We start from the raw sequence: 17,651 nt of genomic DNA on the forward strand, positions 1-17,651 counted from the left end.
CCCACAGAGGAATGCCTGTCCCTCCATTCCTGTAGGAGAATGCGATTCCTTCGATCCCTATAGGGGACGCCTGTCCCTACATTCCGGTAGAGGAATGCCTGTCCTTCCATTACTATAGGGGAATTCCTGTCCTTCCATTCTTGTAGGGGAATGCCTCTCCTTCTGTTTCTGTAGAGGAACACCTGTCCTTTCATTCCTCTTGGAGGATGCCTGTCCTTCCATTCCAATAGGGAAAGCCTGAGCCTATCTTCCTGTAGGGGAATGCCTGAGCTTCCATTCCCCCAGGGGAATGCCTGTCCTTCCATTACTGTCGGGAATGCGTGCCCTTCAATTCTGCAGGGAAATGCCTGTCCTTCCATTCCTGTGGGGGAATGCATGTCCCTACATTCCTGTAAGGGAATGCCTGTACTTCCATCCCTGTCGCGAATGCTTGTCCTTCCATTCTGTGGGGGAATGTCTCTCACTCCATTCCTGTAGGGGAATGCATGTCCCAACATTCCTGGAGGGGAACGCCAGTACCTCTATTCCTGTAGGGGATTACCTGTCCTTCCATTGCTGGAGGGGAATTCCTGTTGTTCCATTCTGTTGGGGAATGTCTCACTCTCTATTCCTGTAGGGGAATGCCTTTCCTTCTGTTTCTGTCGGGGAATGCCTGTCCTTGCATTCCTCTTGGAGGATGCCTGTCCCTACATTCCTGTAGGGCAATGCCTGCTCCTCCATTCCTCTCGGGGAATGCCGGTTCTTCCACTTTGTACGGGAATGCCGATCATTCCATTCCTGTACAGGAATGCCTGTTCCTCCATTCCTGTAGGGGAATGCCTGTCTTGCAATGCTGTAGGGGATCCCCTTCATCCCATTCCTGTAGGGGAATGCCTGTCCTTCTATGTCTGTAGGGGAGTGCCTGTATCTACATTCCTGTAGGGCAATGCCTGTCCTTCCATTCCTGTAGGGGAATGCCTGTCCTTCCAAACCTTTAGGGGAATGCCTATCCTTCCATTCCTGTCGGGGAATGCCAGTCCTTAAATTCCTGTATGGAAATGCCTAACCCTCCATTACTGTAGGGGAATGCCAGACCTTATATTCCTGAAGGGGAATGCCTGTCCTTCTGCTCCTGTAATGGAATGTCTATCCCTACATTCCTGTAGGGGTCTGTCTGCCCCTCCACTCCTGTGGAGGAATGCCTCTCCTTCCATTTCTGTAGGGGACCGCCAGGCCTTAAAGTCCTGAAAGGGGGATGCCTGTCCTTCTGTTCCTGTAGGAGAATGCATGTCCTTCTATTCCTGTCGGGGAATGCCTGTCCCTCCTTTCCCATAGGGTTCTGTCTGTCCCTCCATTCCTGTATGAGAATGCCTGTCCCTACATTCCAGTAGGTGAATGCCTGTCATTACATTCCTGTAGGGGAAAGGCTGTCCTTCCATTCCTGTAGGGAAATGCCTAACGATCCATTACTATAGGGGAATGCCAAGCTTTAAAATCCTTTAAGAGAATTCCAGTCCTTCTATTCCTTTAGGAGAATGCCTGTCCTTCTATCCCTGTAATGGATTGTCTGTCCCTACATTCCTGTAGGGGAATGCCTTTTCTTCCATTCTGTACAGGAATGTCTGTCCCTCCATTCCTGTAGGGAATGTCTGTCCCTCCATTCCTGTAGGGGACTGCCTTTCCTTCCATTCTGAATGAGAATGTTTGTCGCTCCATTCCTTTAGAGGAATGCCTGTCCTTTCATTCCAATAAGGGAATGCCTAAACCATCCATTACTCTAGGGGAAGGCCTCACCTTCTATTCCTGTAGGGAAATGCCTGTCATTCCATTCCTGTACTGGAATGCCTGACCCTCCATTCCGGTAGGGGAATGCCGAACACTCCAATACTTTAAGGGAATGCCGGACCTTTCATTATTGTAGGGGAATGCCTGTCGTTACATTCCTGTAGTGGAATGCCTGTCCTTCAATGGGGTAGGTGAATGCCTGTACATCCATTCCAGGAGGAAACTCAAGTCCCTGCATTCCGTAGGTGAGTTCTGCTCCTTCCATTGTGTAGGGGAATGCGTCTCATTCCATTTCAGTATGGGAATGTGAAACTTGGAGGAGATTTAATGAGTGAGAATGTGGAAGTTGGTGTGAGTGAAAATGTGGGACTTGACATGAGTGAGAATGTGGGACTTGGGGTAAGTGAGAATGTGGGACTTGGTGTGAGTGAGAATGTGGAAGTTGGTGTGAGTGAGAATGTGGGACTTGGCGTGAGTGAGAATGAGGGACTTGGGGTAGGTGAGAATGTGGGACACGGCGTGAGTGAGAATGTGGAAGTTGGTGTGAGTGAGAATGTGGGACTTGGTGTAAGTGAAAATGTGGGACTTGGCGTGAGTGAGAATGTGGAAGTTGGTGTGAGTGAAAATGTGGGACTTGGTGTAAATGAGAATGTGGGACTTGGTATGAGTGAGAATGTGGGACTTGGTGTGAGTGAGAATGTGGGACTTGGTGCGAGTGAGAATATGGGACTTGGTGTGAGTGAAAATGTGGGCCTTGGTGTAAATGAGAATGTGAAACTTGGCGTGAGTGAGAATGTGCAAGTTGGTGTGAATGAGAAAGTGGGACTTGGGGTAAGTGAGAATGTGGGACACGGCGTGAGTGAGAATGTGGACGTTGGTGTGAGTGAGAATGTGGGACTTGGGGTAAGTGAGAATGTGGGACTTGGTGTGAGTGAGAATGTGGGACTTGGCGTGAGTGAGAATGTGGGACTTGGTGTGAGTGAGAATGTGAAACTTGGTGTGAGTGAGAATGTGCGACTTGGTGTGAGTGAAAATGTGGGCCTTGGTGTGCGTGAAAATGTGGGCCTTGGTGTAAATGAGAATGTGAAACTTGGTGTGAGTGAGAATGTGGGCCTTGGTGTGAGTGAGAATGTGGGACTTGGTGTGAGTGACAATGTGGGCCTTGGTGTAAATGAGAATGTGAAACTTGGTGTGAGTGAGAATGTGGGACTTGGTGTGAGTGAGAATGTGGGACTTGGTGTGAGTGACAATGTGGGACTTGGTGTGAGTGACAATGTGGGACTTGGTGTGAGTGAGAATGTGGGATTTGGTGTGAGTGAGAAAGTGGGACTTGTTGTGAGTGAGAATGTGGAAGTTGGTGTGAGTGAGAATGTGGGACTTGGTGTGAGTGAGAATGTGAAACTTGGTGTGAGTGAGAATGTGGGAATTGGTGTGAGTGAGAATGTGGGATTTGGTGTGAGTGACAATGTGGGACTTGGTGTGAGTGAGAATGTGGGATTTGGTGTGAGTGAGAATGTGGGACTTGGTGTGAGTGACAATGTGGGACTTGGTGTGAGTGACAATGTGGGACTTGGTGTGAGTGAGAATGTGGGACTTGGTGTGAGTGACAATGTGGGACTTGGTGTGAGTGACAATGTGGGAATTGGTGTGAGTGAGAATGTGGGATTTGGTGTGAGTGACAATGTGGGACTTGGTGTGAGTGAGAATGTGGGATTTGGTGTGAGTGAGAATGTGGGACTTGGTGTGAGTGAGAATGTGGGACTTGGTGTGAGTGACAATGTGGGACTTGGTGTGAGTGACAATGTGGGACTTGGTGTGAGTGAGAATGTGGGACTTGGTGTGAGTGAGAATGTGGGACTTGGTGTGAGTGAGAATGTGGGACTTGGTGTGAGTGACAATGTGGGACTTGGTGTGAGTGACAATGTGGGACTTGGTGTGAGTGAGAATGTGGGACTTGGTGTGAGTGACAATGTGGGACTTGGTGTGAGTGACAATGTGGGACTTGGTGTGAGTGAGAATGTGGGATTTGGTGTGAGTGAGAATGTGGGACTTGGTGTGAGTGAGAATGTGGGACTTGGTGTGAGTGACAATGTGGGACTTGGTGTGAGTGACAATGTGGGACTTGGTGTGAGTGAGAATGTGGGACTTGGTGTGAGTGACAATGTGGGACTTGGTGTGAGTGAGAATGTGGGATTTGGTGTGAGTGAGAAAGTGGGACTTGGTGTGAGTGAGAATGTGAGATTTGGTGTGAGTGAGAAAGTGGGACTTGTTGTGAGTGAGAATGTGGAAGTTGGTGTGAGTGAGAATGTGAAACTTGGTGTGAGTGAGAATGTGGGACTTGGTGTGAGTGAAAATGTGGGCCTTGGTGTAAATGAGAATGCGAAACTTGATGTGAGTGAGAATGTGGGACTTGGTGTGAGTGAAAATGTGGGACTTGGTGTAAATGAGAATGTGGGACTTGGTATGAGTGAGAATGTGGGACTTGGTGTGAGTGAGAATGTGGGACTTGGTGTGAGTGAGAATGTGAGACTTGGTGTGAGTGAGAATGTGGGGCTTGGCCTGAGTGAGAATGTGAAACTTGGTGTGAGTGAGAATGTGAGACTTGGTGTGAGTGAGAATGTGAAACTTGGTGTGAGTGAGAATGTGGGACTTGGTGTGAGGGAGAATGTGAGCCTTGGCGTGAGTGAGAATGTGGGACTTGGTGTGAGTGAGAATGTGGGACTTGGTGTGAGTGAGAATGTGGGGCTTGGCCTGAGTGAGAATGTGGGACTTGGTGTGAGTGAGAATGTGGGGCTTGGCCTGAGTGAGAATGTGAGACTTGGTGTGAGTGAGAATGTGGGGCTTGGCCTGAGTGAGAATGTGAAACTTGGTGTGAGTGAGAATGTGGGACTTGGTGTGAGTGAGAATGTGAAACTTGGTGTGAGTGAGAATGTGGGACTTGGTGTGAGTGAGAATGTGGGACTTGGTGTGAGTGAGAATGTGAGACTTGGTTTGAGTGAGAATGTGGGACTTGGCGTGAGTGAGAATGTGGGGCTTGGCCTGAGTGAGAATGTGGGACTTGGTGTGAGTGAGTATGTGGGGCTTGGCCTGAGTGAGAATGTGAGACTTGGTGTGAGTGAGATTGTGGGGCTTGGCCTGAGTGAGAATGTGAAACTTGGTGTGAGTGAGAATGTGGGACTTGGTGTGAGTGAGAATGTGAAACTTGGTGTGAGTGAGAATGTGGGACTTGGTGTGAGTGAGAATGTGGGACTTGGTGTGAGTGAGAATGTGAGACTTGGTTTGAGTGAGAATGTGGGACTTGGCGTGAGTGAGAATGTGGGGCTTGGCCTGAGTGAGAATGTGGGACTTGGTGTGAGTGAGTATGTGGGGCTTGGCCTGAGTGAGAATGTGAGACTTGGTGTGAGTGAGAATGTGGGGCTTGGCCTGAGTGAGAATGTGAAACTTGGTGTGAGTGAGAATGTGGGACTTGGTGTGAGTGAGAATGTGAAACTTGGTGTGAGTGAGAATGTGGGACTTGGTGTGAGTGAGAATGTGAAACTCGGTGTGAGTGAGAATGTGGGACTTGGTGTGAGTGAGAATGTGAGACTTGGTTTGAGTGAGAATGTGGGACTTGCTGTGAGTGAGAATGTGAAACTTGGTGTGAGTGAGAATGTGGGACTTGGTGTGAGTGAGAATGTGAGACTTGGTTTGAGTGAGAATGTGGGACTTGGTGTGAGTGAAAATTTGCGACTTAGTGTGAGTGAGAATGTGAAACTTGGTGTGAGTGAGAATGTGGGACTTGGTGTGAGTGAGAATGTGGGGCTTGGCCTGAGTGAGAATGTGAGACTTGGTGTGAGTGAGAATGTGGGGCTTGGCCTGAGTGAGAATGTGGGACTTAGTGTGAGTGAGAATGTGGCACTTGGCGTGAGTGAGAATGTGAAACATGGTGTGAGTGAGAATGTGGGACTTAGTGAGGGTGAAAATGTGGGACTTGGTGTGAGTGAGAATGTGAAACTTGATGTGAGTGAAAATGTGGGACTTGGTGTGAGTGAGAATGTGGGACTTGGCGTGAGTGAGAATGTGAAACTTGGTGTGAGTGAGAATGTGGGACTTGGTGTGAGTGAGAATGTGGGACTTGGCGTGAGTGAGAATGTGGGACTTGGTGTGAGTGAAAATGTGGGACTTGGTGTGAGTGAGAATGTGAAACTTGATGTGAGTGAGAATGTGGGACTTGGTGTGAGTGAGAATGTGGGACTTGGCGTGAGTGAGAATGTGAAACTTGGTGTGAGTGAGAATGTGGGACTTGGTGTGAGTGAGAATGTGGGACTTGGCGTGAGTGAGAATGTGGGACTTGGTGTGAGTGAGAATGTGAGACTTGGTGTGAGTGAGAATGTGGGACTTGGCGTGAGTGAGAATGTGGGACTTGGTGTGAGTGAGAATGGGAGACTTGGCGTGAGTGAGAATGTGGTACTTGGCGTGAGTGAGAATGTGGGCCTTGGTGTGAGTGAGAATGTGAGACATGTTGTGAGTGAGAATGTGAAACTTGTTGTGAGTGAGAATGTGGGACTTGGTGTGAGTGAGAATGTGAGACTTGGCGTGAGTGAGAATGTGGTACTTGGCGTGAGTGAGAATGTGGGCCTTGGTGTGAGTGAGAATGTGAGACTTGGTGTGAGTGAGAATGTGAGACTTGGTGTGAGTGAGAATGTGAGACTTGGTGTGAGTGAGAATGTGGGCCTTGGTGTGAGTGAGAATGTGAGACTTGGTGTGAGTGAGAATGTGAGACTTGGTGTGAGTGAGAATGTGAAACTTGGTGTGAGTGAGAATGTGAGACTTGGCGTGAGTGAGAATGTGGGACTTGGTGTGAGTGAGAATGTGGGACTTGGTGTGAGTGAGAATGTGAAACTTGGTGTGAGTGAGAATGTGAGACTTGGCGTGAGTGAGAATGTGGTACTTGGCGTGACTGAGAATGTGGGCCATTGTGTGAGTGAGAATGTGAGACTTGGTGTGAGTGATAATGTGAGACTTGGCATGAGTGAGAATGTGGTACTTGGCATGAGTGAGAATGTGGGACTTGGTGTGAGTGAGAATGTGGGCCTTGGTGTGAGTGAGAATGTGAGACTTGGTGTGAGTGAGAATGTGAGACTTGGTGTGAGTGAGAATGTGAGACTTGGCGTGAGTGAGAATGTGGGACTTGGTGTGAGTGAGAATGTGGGACTTGGTGTGAGTGAGAATGTGGGGCTTGGCCTGAGAGAGAATGTGGGACTTGGTGTGAGTGAGAATGTGGGCCTTGGCCTGAGTGAGAATGTGAGACTTGGTGTGAGTGACAATGTGGGGCTTGGCCTGAGTGAGAATGTGAAACTTGTTGTGAGTGAGAATGTGGGACTTGGTGCGAGTGAGAATGTGAAACTTGGTGTGAGTGAGAATGTGGGACTTGGTGTGAGTGAGAATGTGAGACCTGGTTTTAGTGAGAATGTGGGACTTGGTGTGAGTGAAAATGTGGGACTTGGTGTGAGTGAGAATGTGAGACTTGGTGTGAGTGAGAATGTGGGGCTTGGCCTGAGTGAGAATGTGGGACTTGGTGTGAGTGAGAATGTGGGACTTGGTGTGAGTGAGAATGTGAGACTTGGTGTGAGTGAGAATGTGGGGCTTGGCCTGAGTGAGAATGTGAAACTTGGTGTGAGTGAGAATGTGAGACTTGGTGTGAGTGAGAATGTGAAACTTGGTGTGAGTGAGAATGTGGGACTTGGTGTGAGGGAGAATGTGAGCCTTGGCGTGAGTGAGAATGTGGTACTTGGTGTGAGTGAGAATGTGAGACTTGGCGTGAGTGAGAATGTGGGACTTGGTGTGAGTGAGAATGTGGGACTTGGTGTGAGTGAGAATGTGGGGCTTGGCCTGAGTGAGAATGTGGGACTTGGTGTGAGTGAGAATGTGGGGCTTGGCCTGAGTGAGAATGTGAGACATGGTGTGAGTGAGAATGTGGGGCTTGGCCTGAGTGAGAATGTGAAACTTGGTGTGAGTGAGAATGTGGGACTTGGTGTGAGTGAGAATGTGAAACTTGATGTGAGTGAGAATGTGGGACTTGGTGTGAGTGAGAATGTGGGACTTGGTGTGAGTGAGAATGTGAGACTTGGTTTGAGTGAGAATGTGGGACTTGGCGTGAGTGAGAATGTGGGGCTTGGCCTGAGTGAGAATGTGGGACTTGGTGTGAGTGAGTATGTGGGGCTTGGCCTGAGTGAGAATGTGAGACTTGGTGTGAGTGAGAATGTGGGGCTTGGCCTGAGTGAGAATGTGAAACTTGGTGTGAGTGAGAATGTGAAACTTGGTGTGAGTGAGAATGTGGGACTTGGTGTGAGTGAGAATGTGGGACTTGGCGTGAGTGAGAATGTGGGACTTGGTGTGAGTGAGAATGTGAGACTTGGTGTGAGTGAGAATGTGGGACTTGGCGTGAGTGAGAATGTGGGACTTGGTGTGAGTGAGAATGGGAGACTTGGCGTGAGTGAGAATGTGGTACTTGGCGTGAGTGAGAATGTGGGACTTGGTGTGAGTGAGAATGTGGGACTTGGTGTGAGTGAGAATGTGGGGCTTGGCCTGAGTGAGAATGTGAGACTTGGTGTGAGTGAGAATGTGGGGCTTGGCATGAGTGAGAATGTGGGACTTGGTGTGAGTGAGAATGTGGGGCTTGGCCTGAGTGAGAATGTGAGACTTGGTGTGAGTGAGAATGTGGGGCTTGGCCTGAGTGAGAATGTGAAACTTGGTGTGAGTGAGAATGTGGGACTTGGTGTGAGTGAGAATGTGAAACTTAGTGTGAGTGAGAATGTGGGACTTGGTGTGAGTGAGAATGTGGGACTTGGTGTGAGTGAGAATGTGAGACTTGGTTTGAGTGAGAATGTGGGATTTGGCGTGAGTGAGAATGTGGGGCTTGGCCTGAGTGATAATGTGGGACTTGTTGTGAGTGAGAATGTGGGTCTTGGCCTGAGTGAGAATGTGAAACTTGGTGTGAGTGAGAATGTGGGACTTGGTGTGAGTGAGAATGTGAAACTTGGTGTGAGTGAGAATGTGGGACTTGGTGTGAGTGAGAATGTGAAACTTGGTGTGAGTGAGAATGTGGGACTTGGTGTGAGTGAGAATGTGAGACTTGGTTTGAGTGAGAATGTGGGACTTGCTGTGAGTGAGAATGTGAAACTTGGTGTGAGTGAGAATGTGGGACTTGGTGTGAGTGAGAATGTGAAACTTGGTGTGAGTGAGAATGTGGGACTTGGTGTGAGTGAGAATGTGAGACTTGGTTTGAGTGAGAATGTGGGACTTGCTGTGAGTGAGAATGTGAAACTTGGTGTGAGTGAGAATGTGGGACTTGGTGTGAGTGAGAATGTGAGACTTGGTTTGAGTGAGAATGTGGGACTTGGTGTGAGTGAAAATTTGCGACTTAGTGTGAGTGAGAATGTGAAACTTGGTGTGAGTGAGAATGTGGGACTTGGTGTGAGTGAGAATGTGGGGCTTGGCCTGAGTGAGAATGTGGGACTTAGTGTGAGTGAGAATGTGGGACTTGGCGTGAGTGAGAATGTGAAACATGGTGTGAGTGAGAATGTGGGACTTAGTGAGGGTGAAAATGTGGGACTTGGTGTGAGTGAGAATGTGAAACTTGATGTGAGTGAAAATGTGGGACTTGGTGTGAGTGAGAATGTGGGACTTGGCGTGAGTGAGAATGTGAAACTTGGTGTGAGTGAGAATGTGGGACTTGGTGTGAGTGAGAATGTGGGACTTGGCGTGAGTGAGAATGTGGGACTTGGTGTGAGTGAGAATGTGAGACTTGGTGTGAGTGAGAATGTGGGGCTTGGCGTGAGTGAGAATGTGGGACTTGGTGTGAATGAGAATGGGAGACTTGGCGTGAGTGAGAATGTGGTACTTGGCGTGAGTGAGAATGTGGGCCTTGGTGTGAGTGAGAATGTGGTACTTGGCGTGAGTGAGAATGTGGGCCTTGGTGTGAGTGAGAATGTGAGACTTGGCGTGAGTGAGAATGTGGTACTTGGCGTGAGTGAGAATGTGGGCCTTGGTGTGAGTGAGAATGTGAGACTTGGTGTGAGTGAGAAAGTGAAACTTGGTGTGAGTGAGAATGTGAGACTTGGCGTGAGTGAGAATGTGGGACTTGGTGTGAGTGAGAATGTGGGACTTGGTGTGAGTGAGAATGTGAAACTTGGTGTGAGTGAGAATGTGAGACTTGGCGGGAGTGAGAATGTGGTACTTGGCGTGACTGAGAATGTGGGCCTTGGTGTGAGTGAGAATGTGAAACTTGGTGTGAGTGAGAATGTGGGACTTGGTGTGAGTGATAATGTGAGACTTGGCATGAGTGAGAATGTGGTACTTGGCATGAGTGAGAATGTGGGCCTTGGTGTGAGTGAGAATGTGAGACTTGGTGTGAGTGAGAATGTGAAACTTGGTGTGAGTGAGAATGTGAGACTTGGCGTGAATGAGAATGTGGGACTTGGTGTGAGTGAGAATGTGAGACTTGGTGTGAGTGAGAATGTGAAACTTGGTGTGAGTGAGAATGTGAGACTTGGCGTGAGTGAGAATGTGGGAATTGGTGTTAGTGAGAATGTGGGGCTTGGCCTGAGTGAGAATGTGAGACTTGGTGTGACTGACAATGTGGGGCTTGGCCTGAGTGAGAATGTGAAACTTGTTGTGAGTGAGAATGTGGGACTTGGTGTGAGTGAGAATGTGAAACTTGGTGTGAGTGAGAATGTGGGACTTGGTGTGAGTGAGAATGTGGGACTTGGTGTGAGTGAGAATGTGAGACTTGGTTTGAGTGAGAATGTGGGACTTGGCGTGAGTGAGAATGTGAAACTTGGTGTGAGTGAGAATGTGGGACTTGGTGTGAGTGAGAATGTGAGACTTGGTTTGAGTGAGAAAGTGGGACTTGGTGTGAGTGAGAATGTGAAACTTGGTGTGAGTGAGAATGTGGGACTTGGTGTGAGTGAGAATGTGAGACTTGGTTTGAGTGAGAATGTGGGACTTGGTGTGAGTGAAAATTTGCGACTGAGTGTGAGTGAGAATGTGAAACTTGGTGTGAGTGAGAATGTGGGACTTGGTGTGAGTGAGAATGTGGGGCTTGGCCTGAGTGAGAATGTGAGACTTGGTGTGAGTGAGAATGTGGGGCTTGGCCTGAGTGAGAATGTGGGACTTAGTGTGAGTGAGAATGTGGGACTTGGCGTGAGTGAGAATGTGAAACTTGGTGTGAGTGAGAATGTGGGACTTAGTGAGGGTGAAAATGTGGGACTTGGTGTGAGTGAGAATGTGAAACTTGATGTGAGTGAAAATGTGGGACTTGGTGTGAGTGAGAATGTGGGACTTGGCATGAGTGAGAATGTGAAACTTGGTGTGAGTGAGAATGTGGGACTTGGTGTGAGTGAGAATGTGGGACTTGGCGTGAGTGAGAATGTGGGAATTGGTGTGAGTGAGAATGTGAGACTTGGTGTGAGTGAGAATGTGGGACTTGGCGTGAGTGAGAATGTGAAACTTGGTGTGAGTGAGAATGTGGGACTTGGTGTGAGTGAGAATGTGGGACTTGGCGTGAGTGAGAATGTGGGACTTGGCGTGAGTGAGAATGTGAAACTTGGTGTGAGTGAGAATGTGGGACTTGGTGTGAGTGAGAATGTGGGACTTGGCGTGAGTGAGAATGTGGGACTTGATGTGAGTGAGAATGGGAGACTTGGCGTGAGTGAGAATGTGAAACTTGGTGTGAGTGAGAATGTGGGACTTGGTGTGAGTGAGAATGTGGGACTTGGCGTGAGTGAGAATGTGGGACTTGATGTGAGTGAGAATGGGAGACTTGGCGTGAGTGAGAATGTGGGCCTTGGTGTGAGTGAGAATGTGAGACTTGTTGTGAGTGAGAATGTGAAACTTGTTGTGAGTGAGAATGTGGGACTTGGTGTGAGTGAGAATGTGAGACTTGGCGTGAGTGAGAATGTGGTACTTGGCGTGAGTGAGAATGTGGGCCTTGGTGTGAGTGAGAATGTGAGACTTGGTGTGAGTGAGAATGTGAAACTTGGTGTGAGTGAGAATGTGAGACTTGGCGTGAGTGAGAATGTGGGACTTGGTGTGAGTGAGAATGTGGGACTTGGTGTGAGTGAGAATGTGAAACTTGGTGTGAGTGAGAATGTGAGACTTGGCGTGAGTGAGAATGTGGTACTTGGCGTGACTGAGAATGTGGGCCGTGGTGTGAGTGAGAATGTGAGACTTGGTGTGAGTGATAATGTGAAACTTGGTGTGAGTGAGAATGTGGGACTTGGTGTGAGTGATAATGTGAGACTTGGCATGAGTGAGAATGTGGGCCTTGGTGTGAGTGAGAATGTGAGACTTGGTGTGAGTGAGAATGTGGGACTTGGTGTGAGTGAGAATGTGGAGCTTGGCCTGAGAGAGAATGTGGGACTTGGTGTGAGTGAGAATGTGGGACTTGGCCTAAGTGAGAATGTGAGACTTGGTGTGAGTGAGAATGTGGGGCTTGGCCTGAGTGAGAATGTGAAACTTGTTGTGAGTGAGAATGTGGGACTTGGTGTGAGTGAGAATGTGAAACTTGGTGTGAGTGAGAATGTGGGACTTGGTGTGAGTGAGAATGTGAGACCTGGTTTTAGTGAGAATGTGGGACTTGGTGTGAGTGAGAATGTGGGGCTTGGCCTGAGTGAGAATGTGGGACTTGGTGTGAGTGAGAATGTGGGACTTGGTGTGAGTGAGAATGTGAGACTTGGTGTGAGTGAGAACGTGGGGCTTGGCCTGAGTGAATGTGAAACTTGGTGTGAGTGAGAATATGAAACTTGGTGTGAGTGAGAATGTGGGACTTGGCGTGAGTGAGAATGTGGGGCAAGGCCTGTGTGAGAATGTGAGACTTGGTTTGAGTGAGAAAGTGGGACTTGGTGTGAGTGAGAATGTGAAACTTGGTGTGAGTGAGAATGTGGGACTTGGTGTGAGTGAGAATGTGAGACTTGGTTTGAGTGAGAATGTGGGACTTGGTGTGAGTGAAAATTTGCGACTGAGTGTGAGTGAGAATGTGAAACTTGGTGTGAGTGAGAATGTGGGACTTGGTGTGAGTGAGAATGTGGGGCTTGGCCTGAGTGAGAATGTGAGACTTGGTGTGAGTGAGAATGTGGGGCTTGGCCTGAGTGAGAATGTGGGACTTAGTGTGAGTGAGAATGTGGGACTTGGCGTGAGTGAGAATGTGAAACTTGGTGTGAGTGAGAATGTGGGACTTAGTGAGGGTGAAAATGTGGGACTTGGTGTGAGTGAGAATGTGAAACTTGATGTGAGTGAAAATGTGGGACTTGGTGTGAGTGAGAATGTGGGACTTGGCGTGAGTGAGAATGTGAAACTTGGTGTGAGTGAGAATGTGGGACTTGGTGTGAGTGAGAATGTGGGACTTGGCGTGAGTGAGAATGTGGGAATTGGTGTGAGTGAGAATGTGAGACTTGGTGTGAGTGAGAATGTGGGACTTGGCGTGAGTGAGAATGTGGGACTTGATGTGAGTGAGAATGGGAGACTTGGCGTGAGTGAGAATGTGGTACTTGGCGTGAGTGAGAATGTGGGCCTTGGTGTGAGTGAGAATGTGAGACTTGTTGTGAGTGAGAATGTGAAACTTGTTGTGAGTGAGAATGTGGGACTTGGTGTGAGTGAGAATGTGAGACTTGGCGTGAGTGAGAATGTGGTACTTGGCGTGAGTGAGAATGTGGGCCTTGGTGTGAGTGAGAATGTGAGACTTGGTGTGAGTGAGAATGTGAAACTTGGTGTGAGTGAGAATGTGAGACTTGGCGTGAGTGAGAATGTGGGACTTGGTGTGAGTGAGAATGTGGGACTTGGTGTGAGTGAGAATGTGAAACTTGGTGTGAGTGAGAATGTGAGACTTGGCGTGAGTGAGAATGTGGTACTTGGCGTGACTGAGAATGTGGGCCGTGGTGTGAGTGAGAATGTGAGACTTGGTGTGAGTGAGAATGTGAAACTTGGTGTGAGTGAGAATGTGGTACTTGGTGTGAGTGATAATGTGAGACTTGGCATGAGTGAGAATGTGGGCCTTGGTGTGAGTGAGAATGTGAGACTTGGTGTGAGTGAGAATGTGAAACTTGGTGTGAGTGAGAATGTGAGACTTGGCGTGAGTGAGAATGTGGGAAAAGGTGTGAGTGAGAATGTGGGACTTGGTGTGAGTGAGAATGTGGAGCTTGGCCTGAGAGAGAATGTGGGACTTGGTGTGAGTGAGAATGTGGGACTTGGCCTAAGTGAGAATGTGAGACTTGGTGTGAGTGAGAATGTGGGGCTTGGCCTGAGTGAGAATGTGAAACTTGTTGTGAGTGAGAATGTGGGACTTGGTGTGAGTGAGAATGTGAAACTTGGTGTGAGTGAGAATGTGGGACTTGGTGTGAGTGAGAATGTGAGACCTGGTTTTAGTGAGAATGTGGGACTTGGTGTGAGTGAGAATGTGGGGCTTGGCCTGAGTGAGAATGTGGGACTTGGTGTGAGTGAGAATGTGGGACTTGGTGTGAGTGAGAATGTGAGACTTGGTGTGAGTGAGAACGTGGGGCTTGGCCTGAGTGAGAATGTGAAACTTGGTGTGAGTGAGAATATGAAACTTGGTGTGAGTGAGAATGTGGGACTTGGCGTGAGTGAGAATGTGGGGCAAGGCCTGTGTGAGAATGTGAGACTTGGTGTGAGTGAGAATGTGGGGCTTGGCCTGAGTGAGAATGGCAAATTGGTGTGAGTGAGAATGTGGGACTTGGTGTAAGTGAGAATGTGAGACTTGGTTTGAGTGAGAATGTGGGACTTGGTGTGAGTGAGAATGTGAGACTTGGTTTGAGTGAGAATGTGAGACTTGGCGTGAGTGAGAATGTGAGACTTGGCGTGAGTGAGAATGTGGGACTTGGTGTGAGTGAGTATGTGGGGCTTGGCCTGAGTGAGAATGTGAGACTTGGTGTGAGTGAGAATGTGGGACTTGGTGTGAGTGAGAATGTGGGACTTGGTGTGAGTGAGAATGTGGGACTCGGCCTGAGTGAGAATGTGGGACTTGGTGTCAGTGAGAATGTGGGACTTGGTGTGAGTGAGAATGTGGGACTCGGCCTGAGTGAGAATGTGGGACTTGGGGTGAGTGAGAATGTGAGACTTTGCCTGAGTGAGAATGTGGGACTTGGTGTGAGTGAGAATGTGGCGCTTCGCCTGAGTGAGAATGTGAAACTTGGTGTGAGTGAGAATGTGGGACTTGGTGTGAGTGAGAATGTGAAACTTGGTGTGAGTGAGAATGTGGGACTTGGTGTGAGTGAGAATGTGAAACCTGGTGTGAGTGAGAATGTGGGACTTGGTGTGAGTGAGAATGTGAGACTTGGTGTGAGTGAGAATGTGGGAATTGGCGTGAGTGAGAATGTGGGACTTGGTGTGAGTGAGAATGGGAGACTTGGCGTGAGTGAGTATGTGGTACTTGGCGTGAGTGAGAATGTGGGCCTTGGTGTGAGTGAGAATGTGAGACTTGTTGTGAGTGAGAATGTGAAATTTGTTGTGAGTGAGAATGTGGGACTTGGCGTGAGTGAGAAAGTGGGCCTTGGGGTGAGTGAGAATGTGAAACTTGGTGTGAGTGAGAACGTGGGACTTGGTCTGAGTGAGAATGTGGGACTTGGTGTGAGTGAGAATGTGAAACTTGGTGTGAGTGAGAACGTGGGACTTGGTCTGAGTGAGAATGTGGGACTTGGTGTGAGTGAGAATGTGAGACTTGGCGTGAGTGAGAATGTGAGACTTGGTGTGAGTGAGAATGTGGGACTTGGTGTGAGTGAGAATGTGATACCTGGTGTGAGTGAGAATGTGGGACTTGGTGTGAGTGAGAATGTGAGACTTGGTGTGAGTGAGAATGTGGGACTTGGCGTGTGTGAGAATGTGGGTCTTGGTGTGAGTGAGAATGTGAGACTTGGTGTGAGTGAGAATGTGAAACTTGGTGTGAGTGAGAATGTGAGACTTGGCGTGAGTGAGAATGTGGGACTTGGTGTGAGTGAGAATGTGGGACTTGGTGTGAGTGAGAATGTGAGACTTGGCGTGAGTGAGAATGTGGTACTTGGCGTGACTGAGAATGTGGGCCTTGGTGTGAGTGAGAATGTGAGACTTGGTGTGAGAGAGAATGTGGGACTTGGTGTGAGTGAGAATGTGAAACTTGGTGTGAGTGAGAATGTGAGACTTGGCGTGAGTGAGAATGTGGTACTTGGCGTGACTGATAATGTGGGCCTCGGTGTGAGTGAGGATGTGGGACTTGGCCTGAGTGAGAATGTGAGACTTGGTGTGAGTGAGAATGTGGGGCTTGGTGTGAGTGAGAATGTGGGACTTGGTGTGAGTGAGAATGTGGAGCTTGGCCTGAGAGAGAATGTGGGACTTGGTGTGAGTGAGAATGTGAAACTTGATGTGAGTGAGAATGGGAGACTTGGCGTGAGTGAGAATGTGGTACTTGGCGTGAGTGAGAATGTGTGCCTTGTTGTGAGTGAGAATGTGAGACTTGTTGTGAGTGAGAATGTGAAACTTGTTGTGAGTGAGAATGTGGGACTTGGTGTGGGTGAGAATGTGAGACTTGGCGTGAGTGAGAATGTGGTACTTGGCGTGAGTGAGAATGTGGGCCTTGGTGTGAGTGAGAATGTGAGACTTGGTGTGAGTGAGAATGTGAGACTTGGTGTGAGTGAGAATGTGGGAATTGGCGTGAGTGAGAATGTGGGACTTGGTGTGAGTGAGAATGGGAGACTTGGCGTGAGTGAGTATGTGGGCCTTGGTGTGAGTGAGAATGTGAGACTTGTTGTGAGTGAGAATGTGAAATTTGTTGTGACTGAGAATGTGGGACTTGGCGTGAGTGAGAAAGTGGGCCTTGGTGTGAGTGAGAATGTGAGACTTGTTGTGAGTGAGAATGTGAGACTTGGCGTGAGTGAGAATGTGGTACTTGGGGTGAGTGAGAATGTGGGCCTTGGTGTGAGTGAGAATGTGAGACTTGGTGTGAGTGAGAATGTGAAACTTGGTGTGAGTGAGAACGTGGGACTTGGTCTGAGTGAGAATGTGGGACTTGGTGTGAGTGAGAATGTGAAACTTGGTGTGAGTGAGAACGTGGGACTTGGTCTGAGTGAGAATGTGGGACTTGGTGTGAGTGAGAATGTGAGACTTGGCGTGAGTGAGAATGTGAGACTTGGTGTGAGTGAGAATGTGGGACTTGGTGTGAGTGAGAATGTGATACCTGGTGTGAGTGAGAATGTGGGACTTGGTGTGAGTGAGAATGTGAGACTTGGTGTGAGTGAGAATGTGGGACTTGGCGTGAGTGAGAATGTGGGACTTGGTGTGAGTGAGAATGGGAGACTTGGCGTGAGTGAGAATGTGGTACTTGGCGTGAGTGAGAACGTGGGCCTTGGTGTGAGTGAGAATGTGAGACTTGTTGTGAGTGAGAATGTGAAACTTGTTGTGAGTGAGAATGTGGGACTTGGTGTGAGTGAGAATGTGAGACTTGGCGTGAGTGATAATGTGGTACTTGGCGTGTGTGAGAATGTGGGTCTTGGTGTGAGTGAGAATGTGAGACTTGGTGTGAGTGAGAATGTGAAACTTGGTGTGAGTGAGAATGTGAGACTTGGCGTGAGTGAGAATGTGGGACTTGGTGTGAGTGAGAATGTGGGACTTGGTGTGAGTGAGAATGTGAGACTTGGCGTGAGTGAGAATGTGGTACTTGGCGTGACTGAGAATGTGGGCCTTGGTGTGAGAGAGAATGTGAGACTTGGTGTGAGAGAGAATGTGGGACTTGGTGTGAGTGAGAATGTGAAACTTGGTGTGAGTGAGAATGTGAGACTTGGCGTGAGTGAGAATGTGGTACTTGGCGTGACTGATAATGTGGGCCTCGGTGTGAGTGAGGATGTGGGACTTGGCCTGAGTGAGAA

General features: G+C 48.7%; 1 protein-coding gene across 1 annotated transcript in view; it reads left to right on the top strand.

Annotated features, from left to right (window-relative positions):
- Positions 1-2,040: 2,040 nt before the first annotated feature.
- The window catches only part of LOC137375680 (fap1 adhesin-like), a 67,216-nt gene continuing 51,605 nt past the window's right edge, over positions 2,041-17,651 (top strand). The window contains exon 1 of the mRNA XM_068043069.1: positions 2,041-2,667. Within this exon, the coding sequence (XP_067899170.1) occupies positions 2,041-2,667 (627 nt within the window). The remainder of the gene's footprint in view (positions 2,668-17,651) is intronic.

The sequence above is a fragment of the Heterodontus francisci genome, chromosome 12 (assembly GCF_036365525.1).
Source record: "Heterodontus francisci isolate sHetFra1 chromosome 12, sHetFra1.hap1, whole genome shotgun sequence".
Classification (NCBI taxonomy): Eukaryota; Metazoa; Chordata; class Chondrichthyes; order Heterodontiformes; family Heterodontidae; genus Heterodontus; species Heterodontus francisci.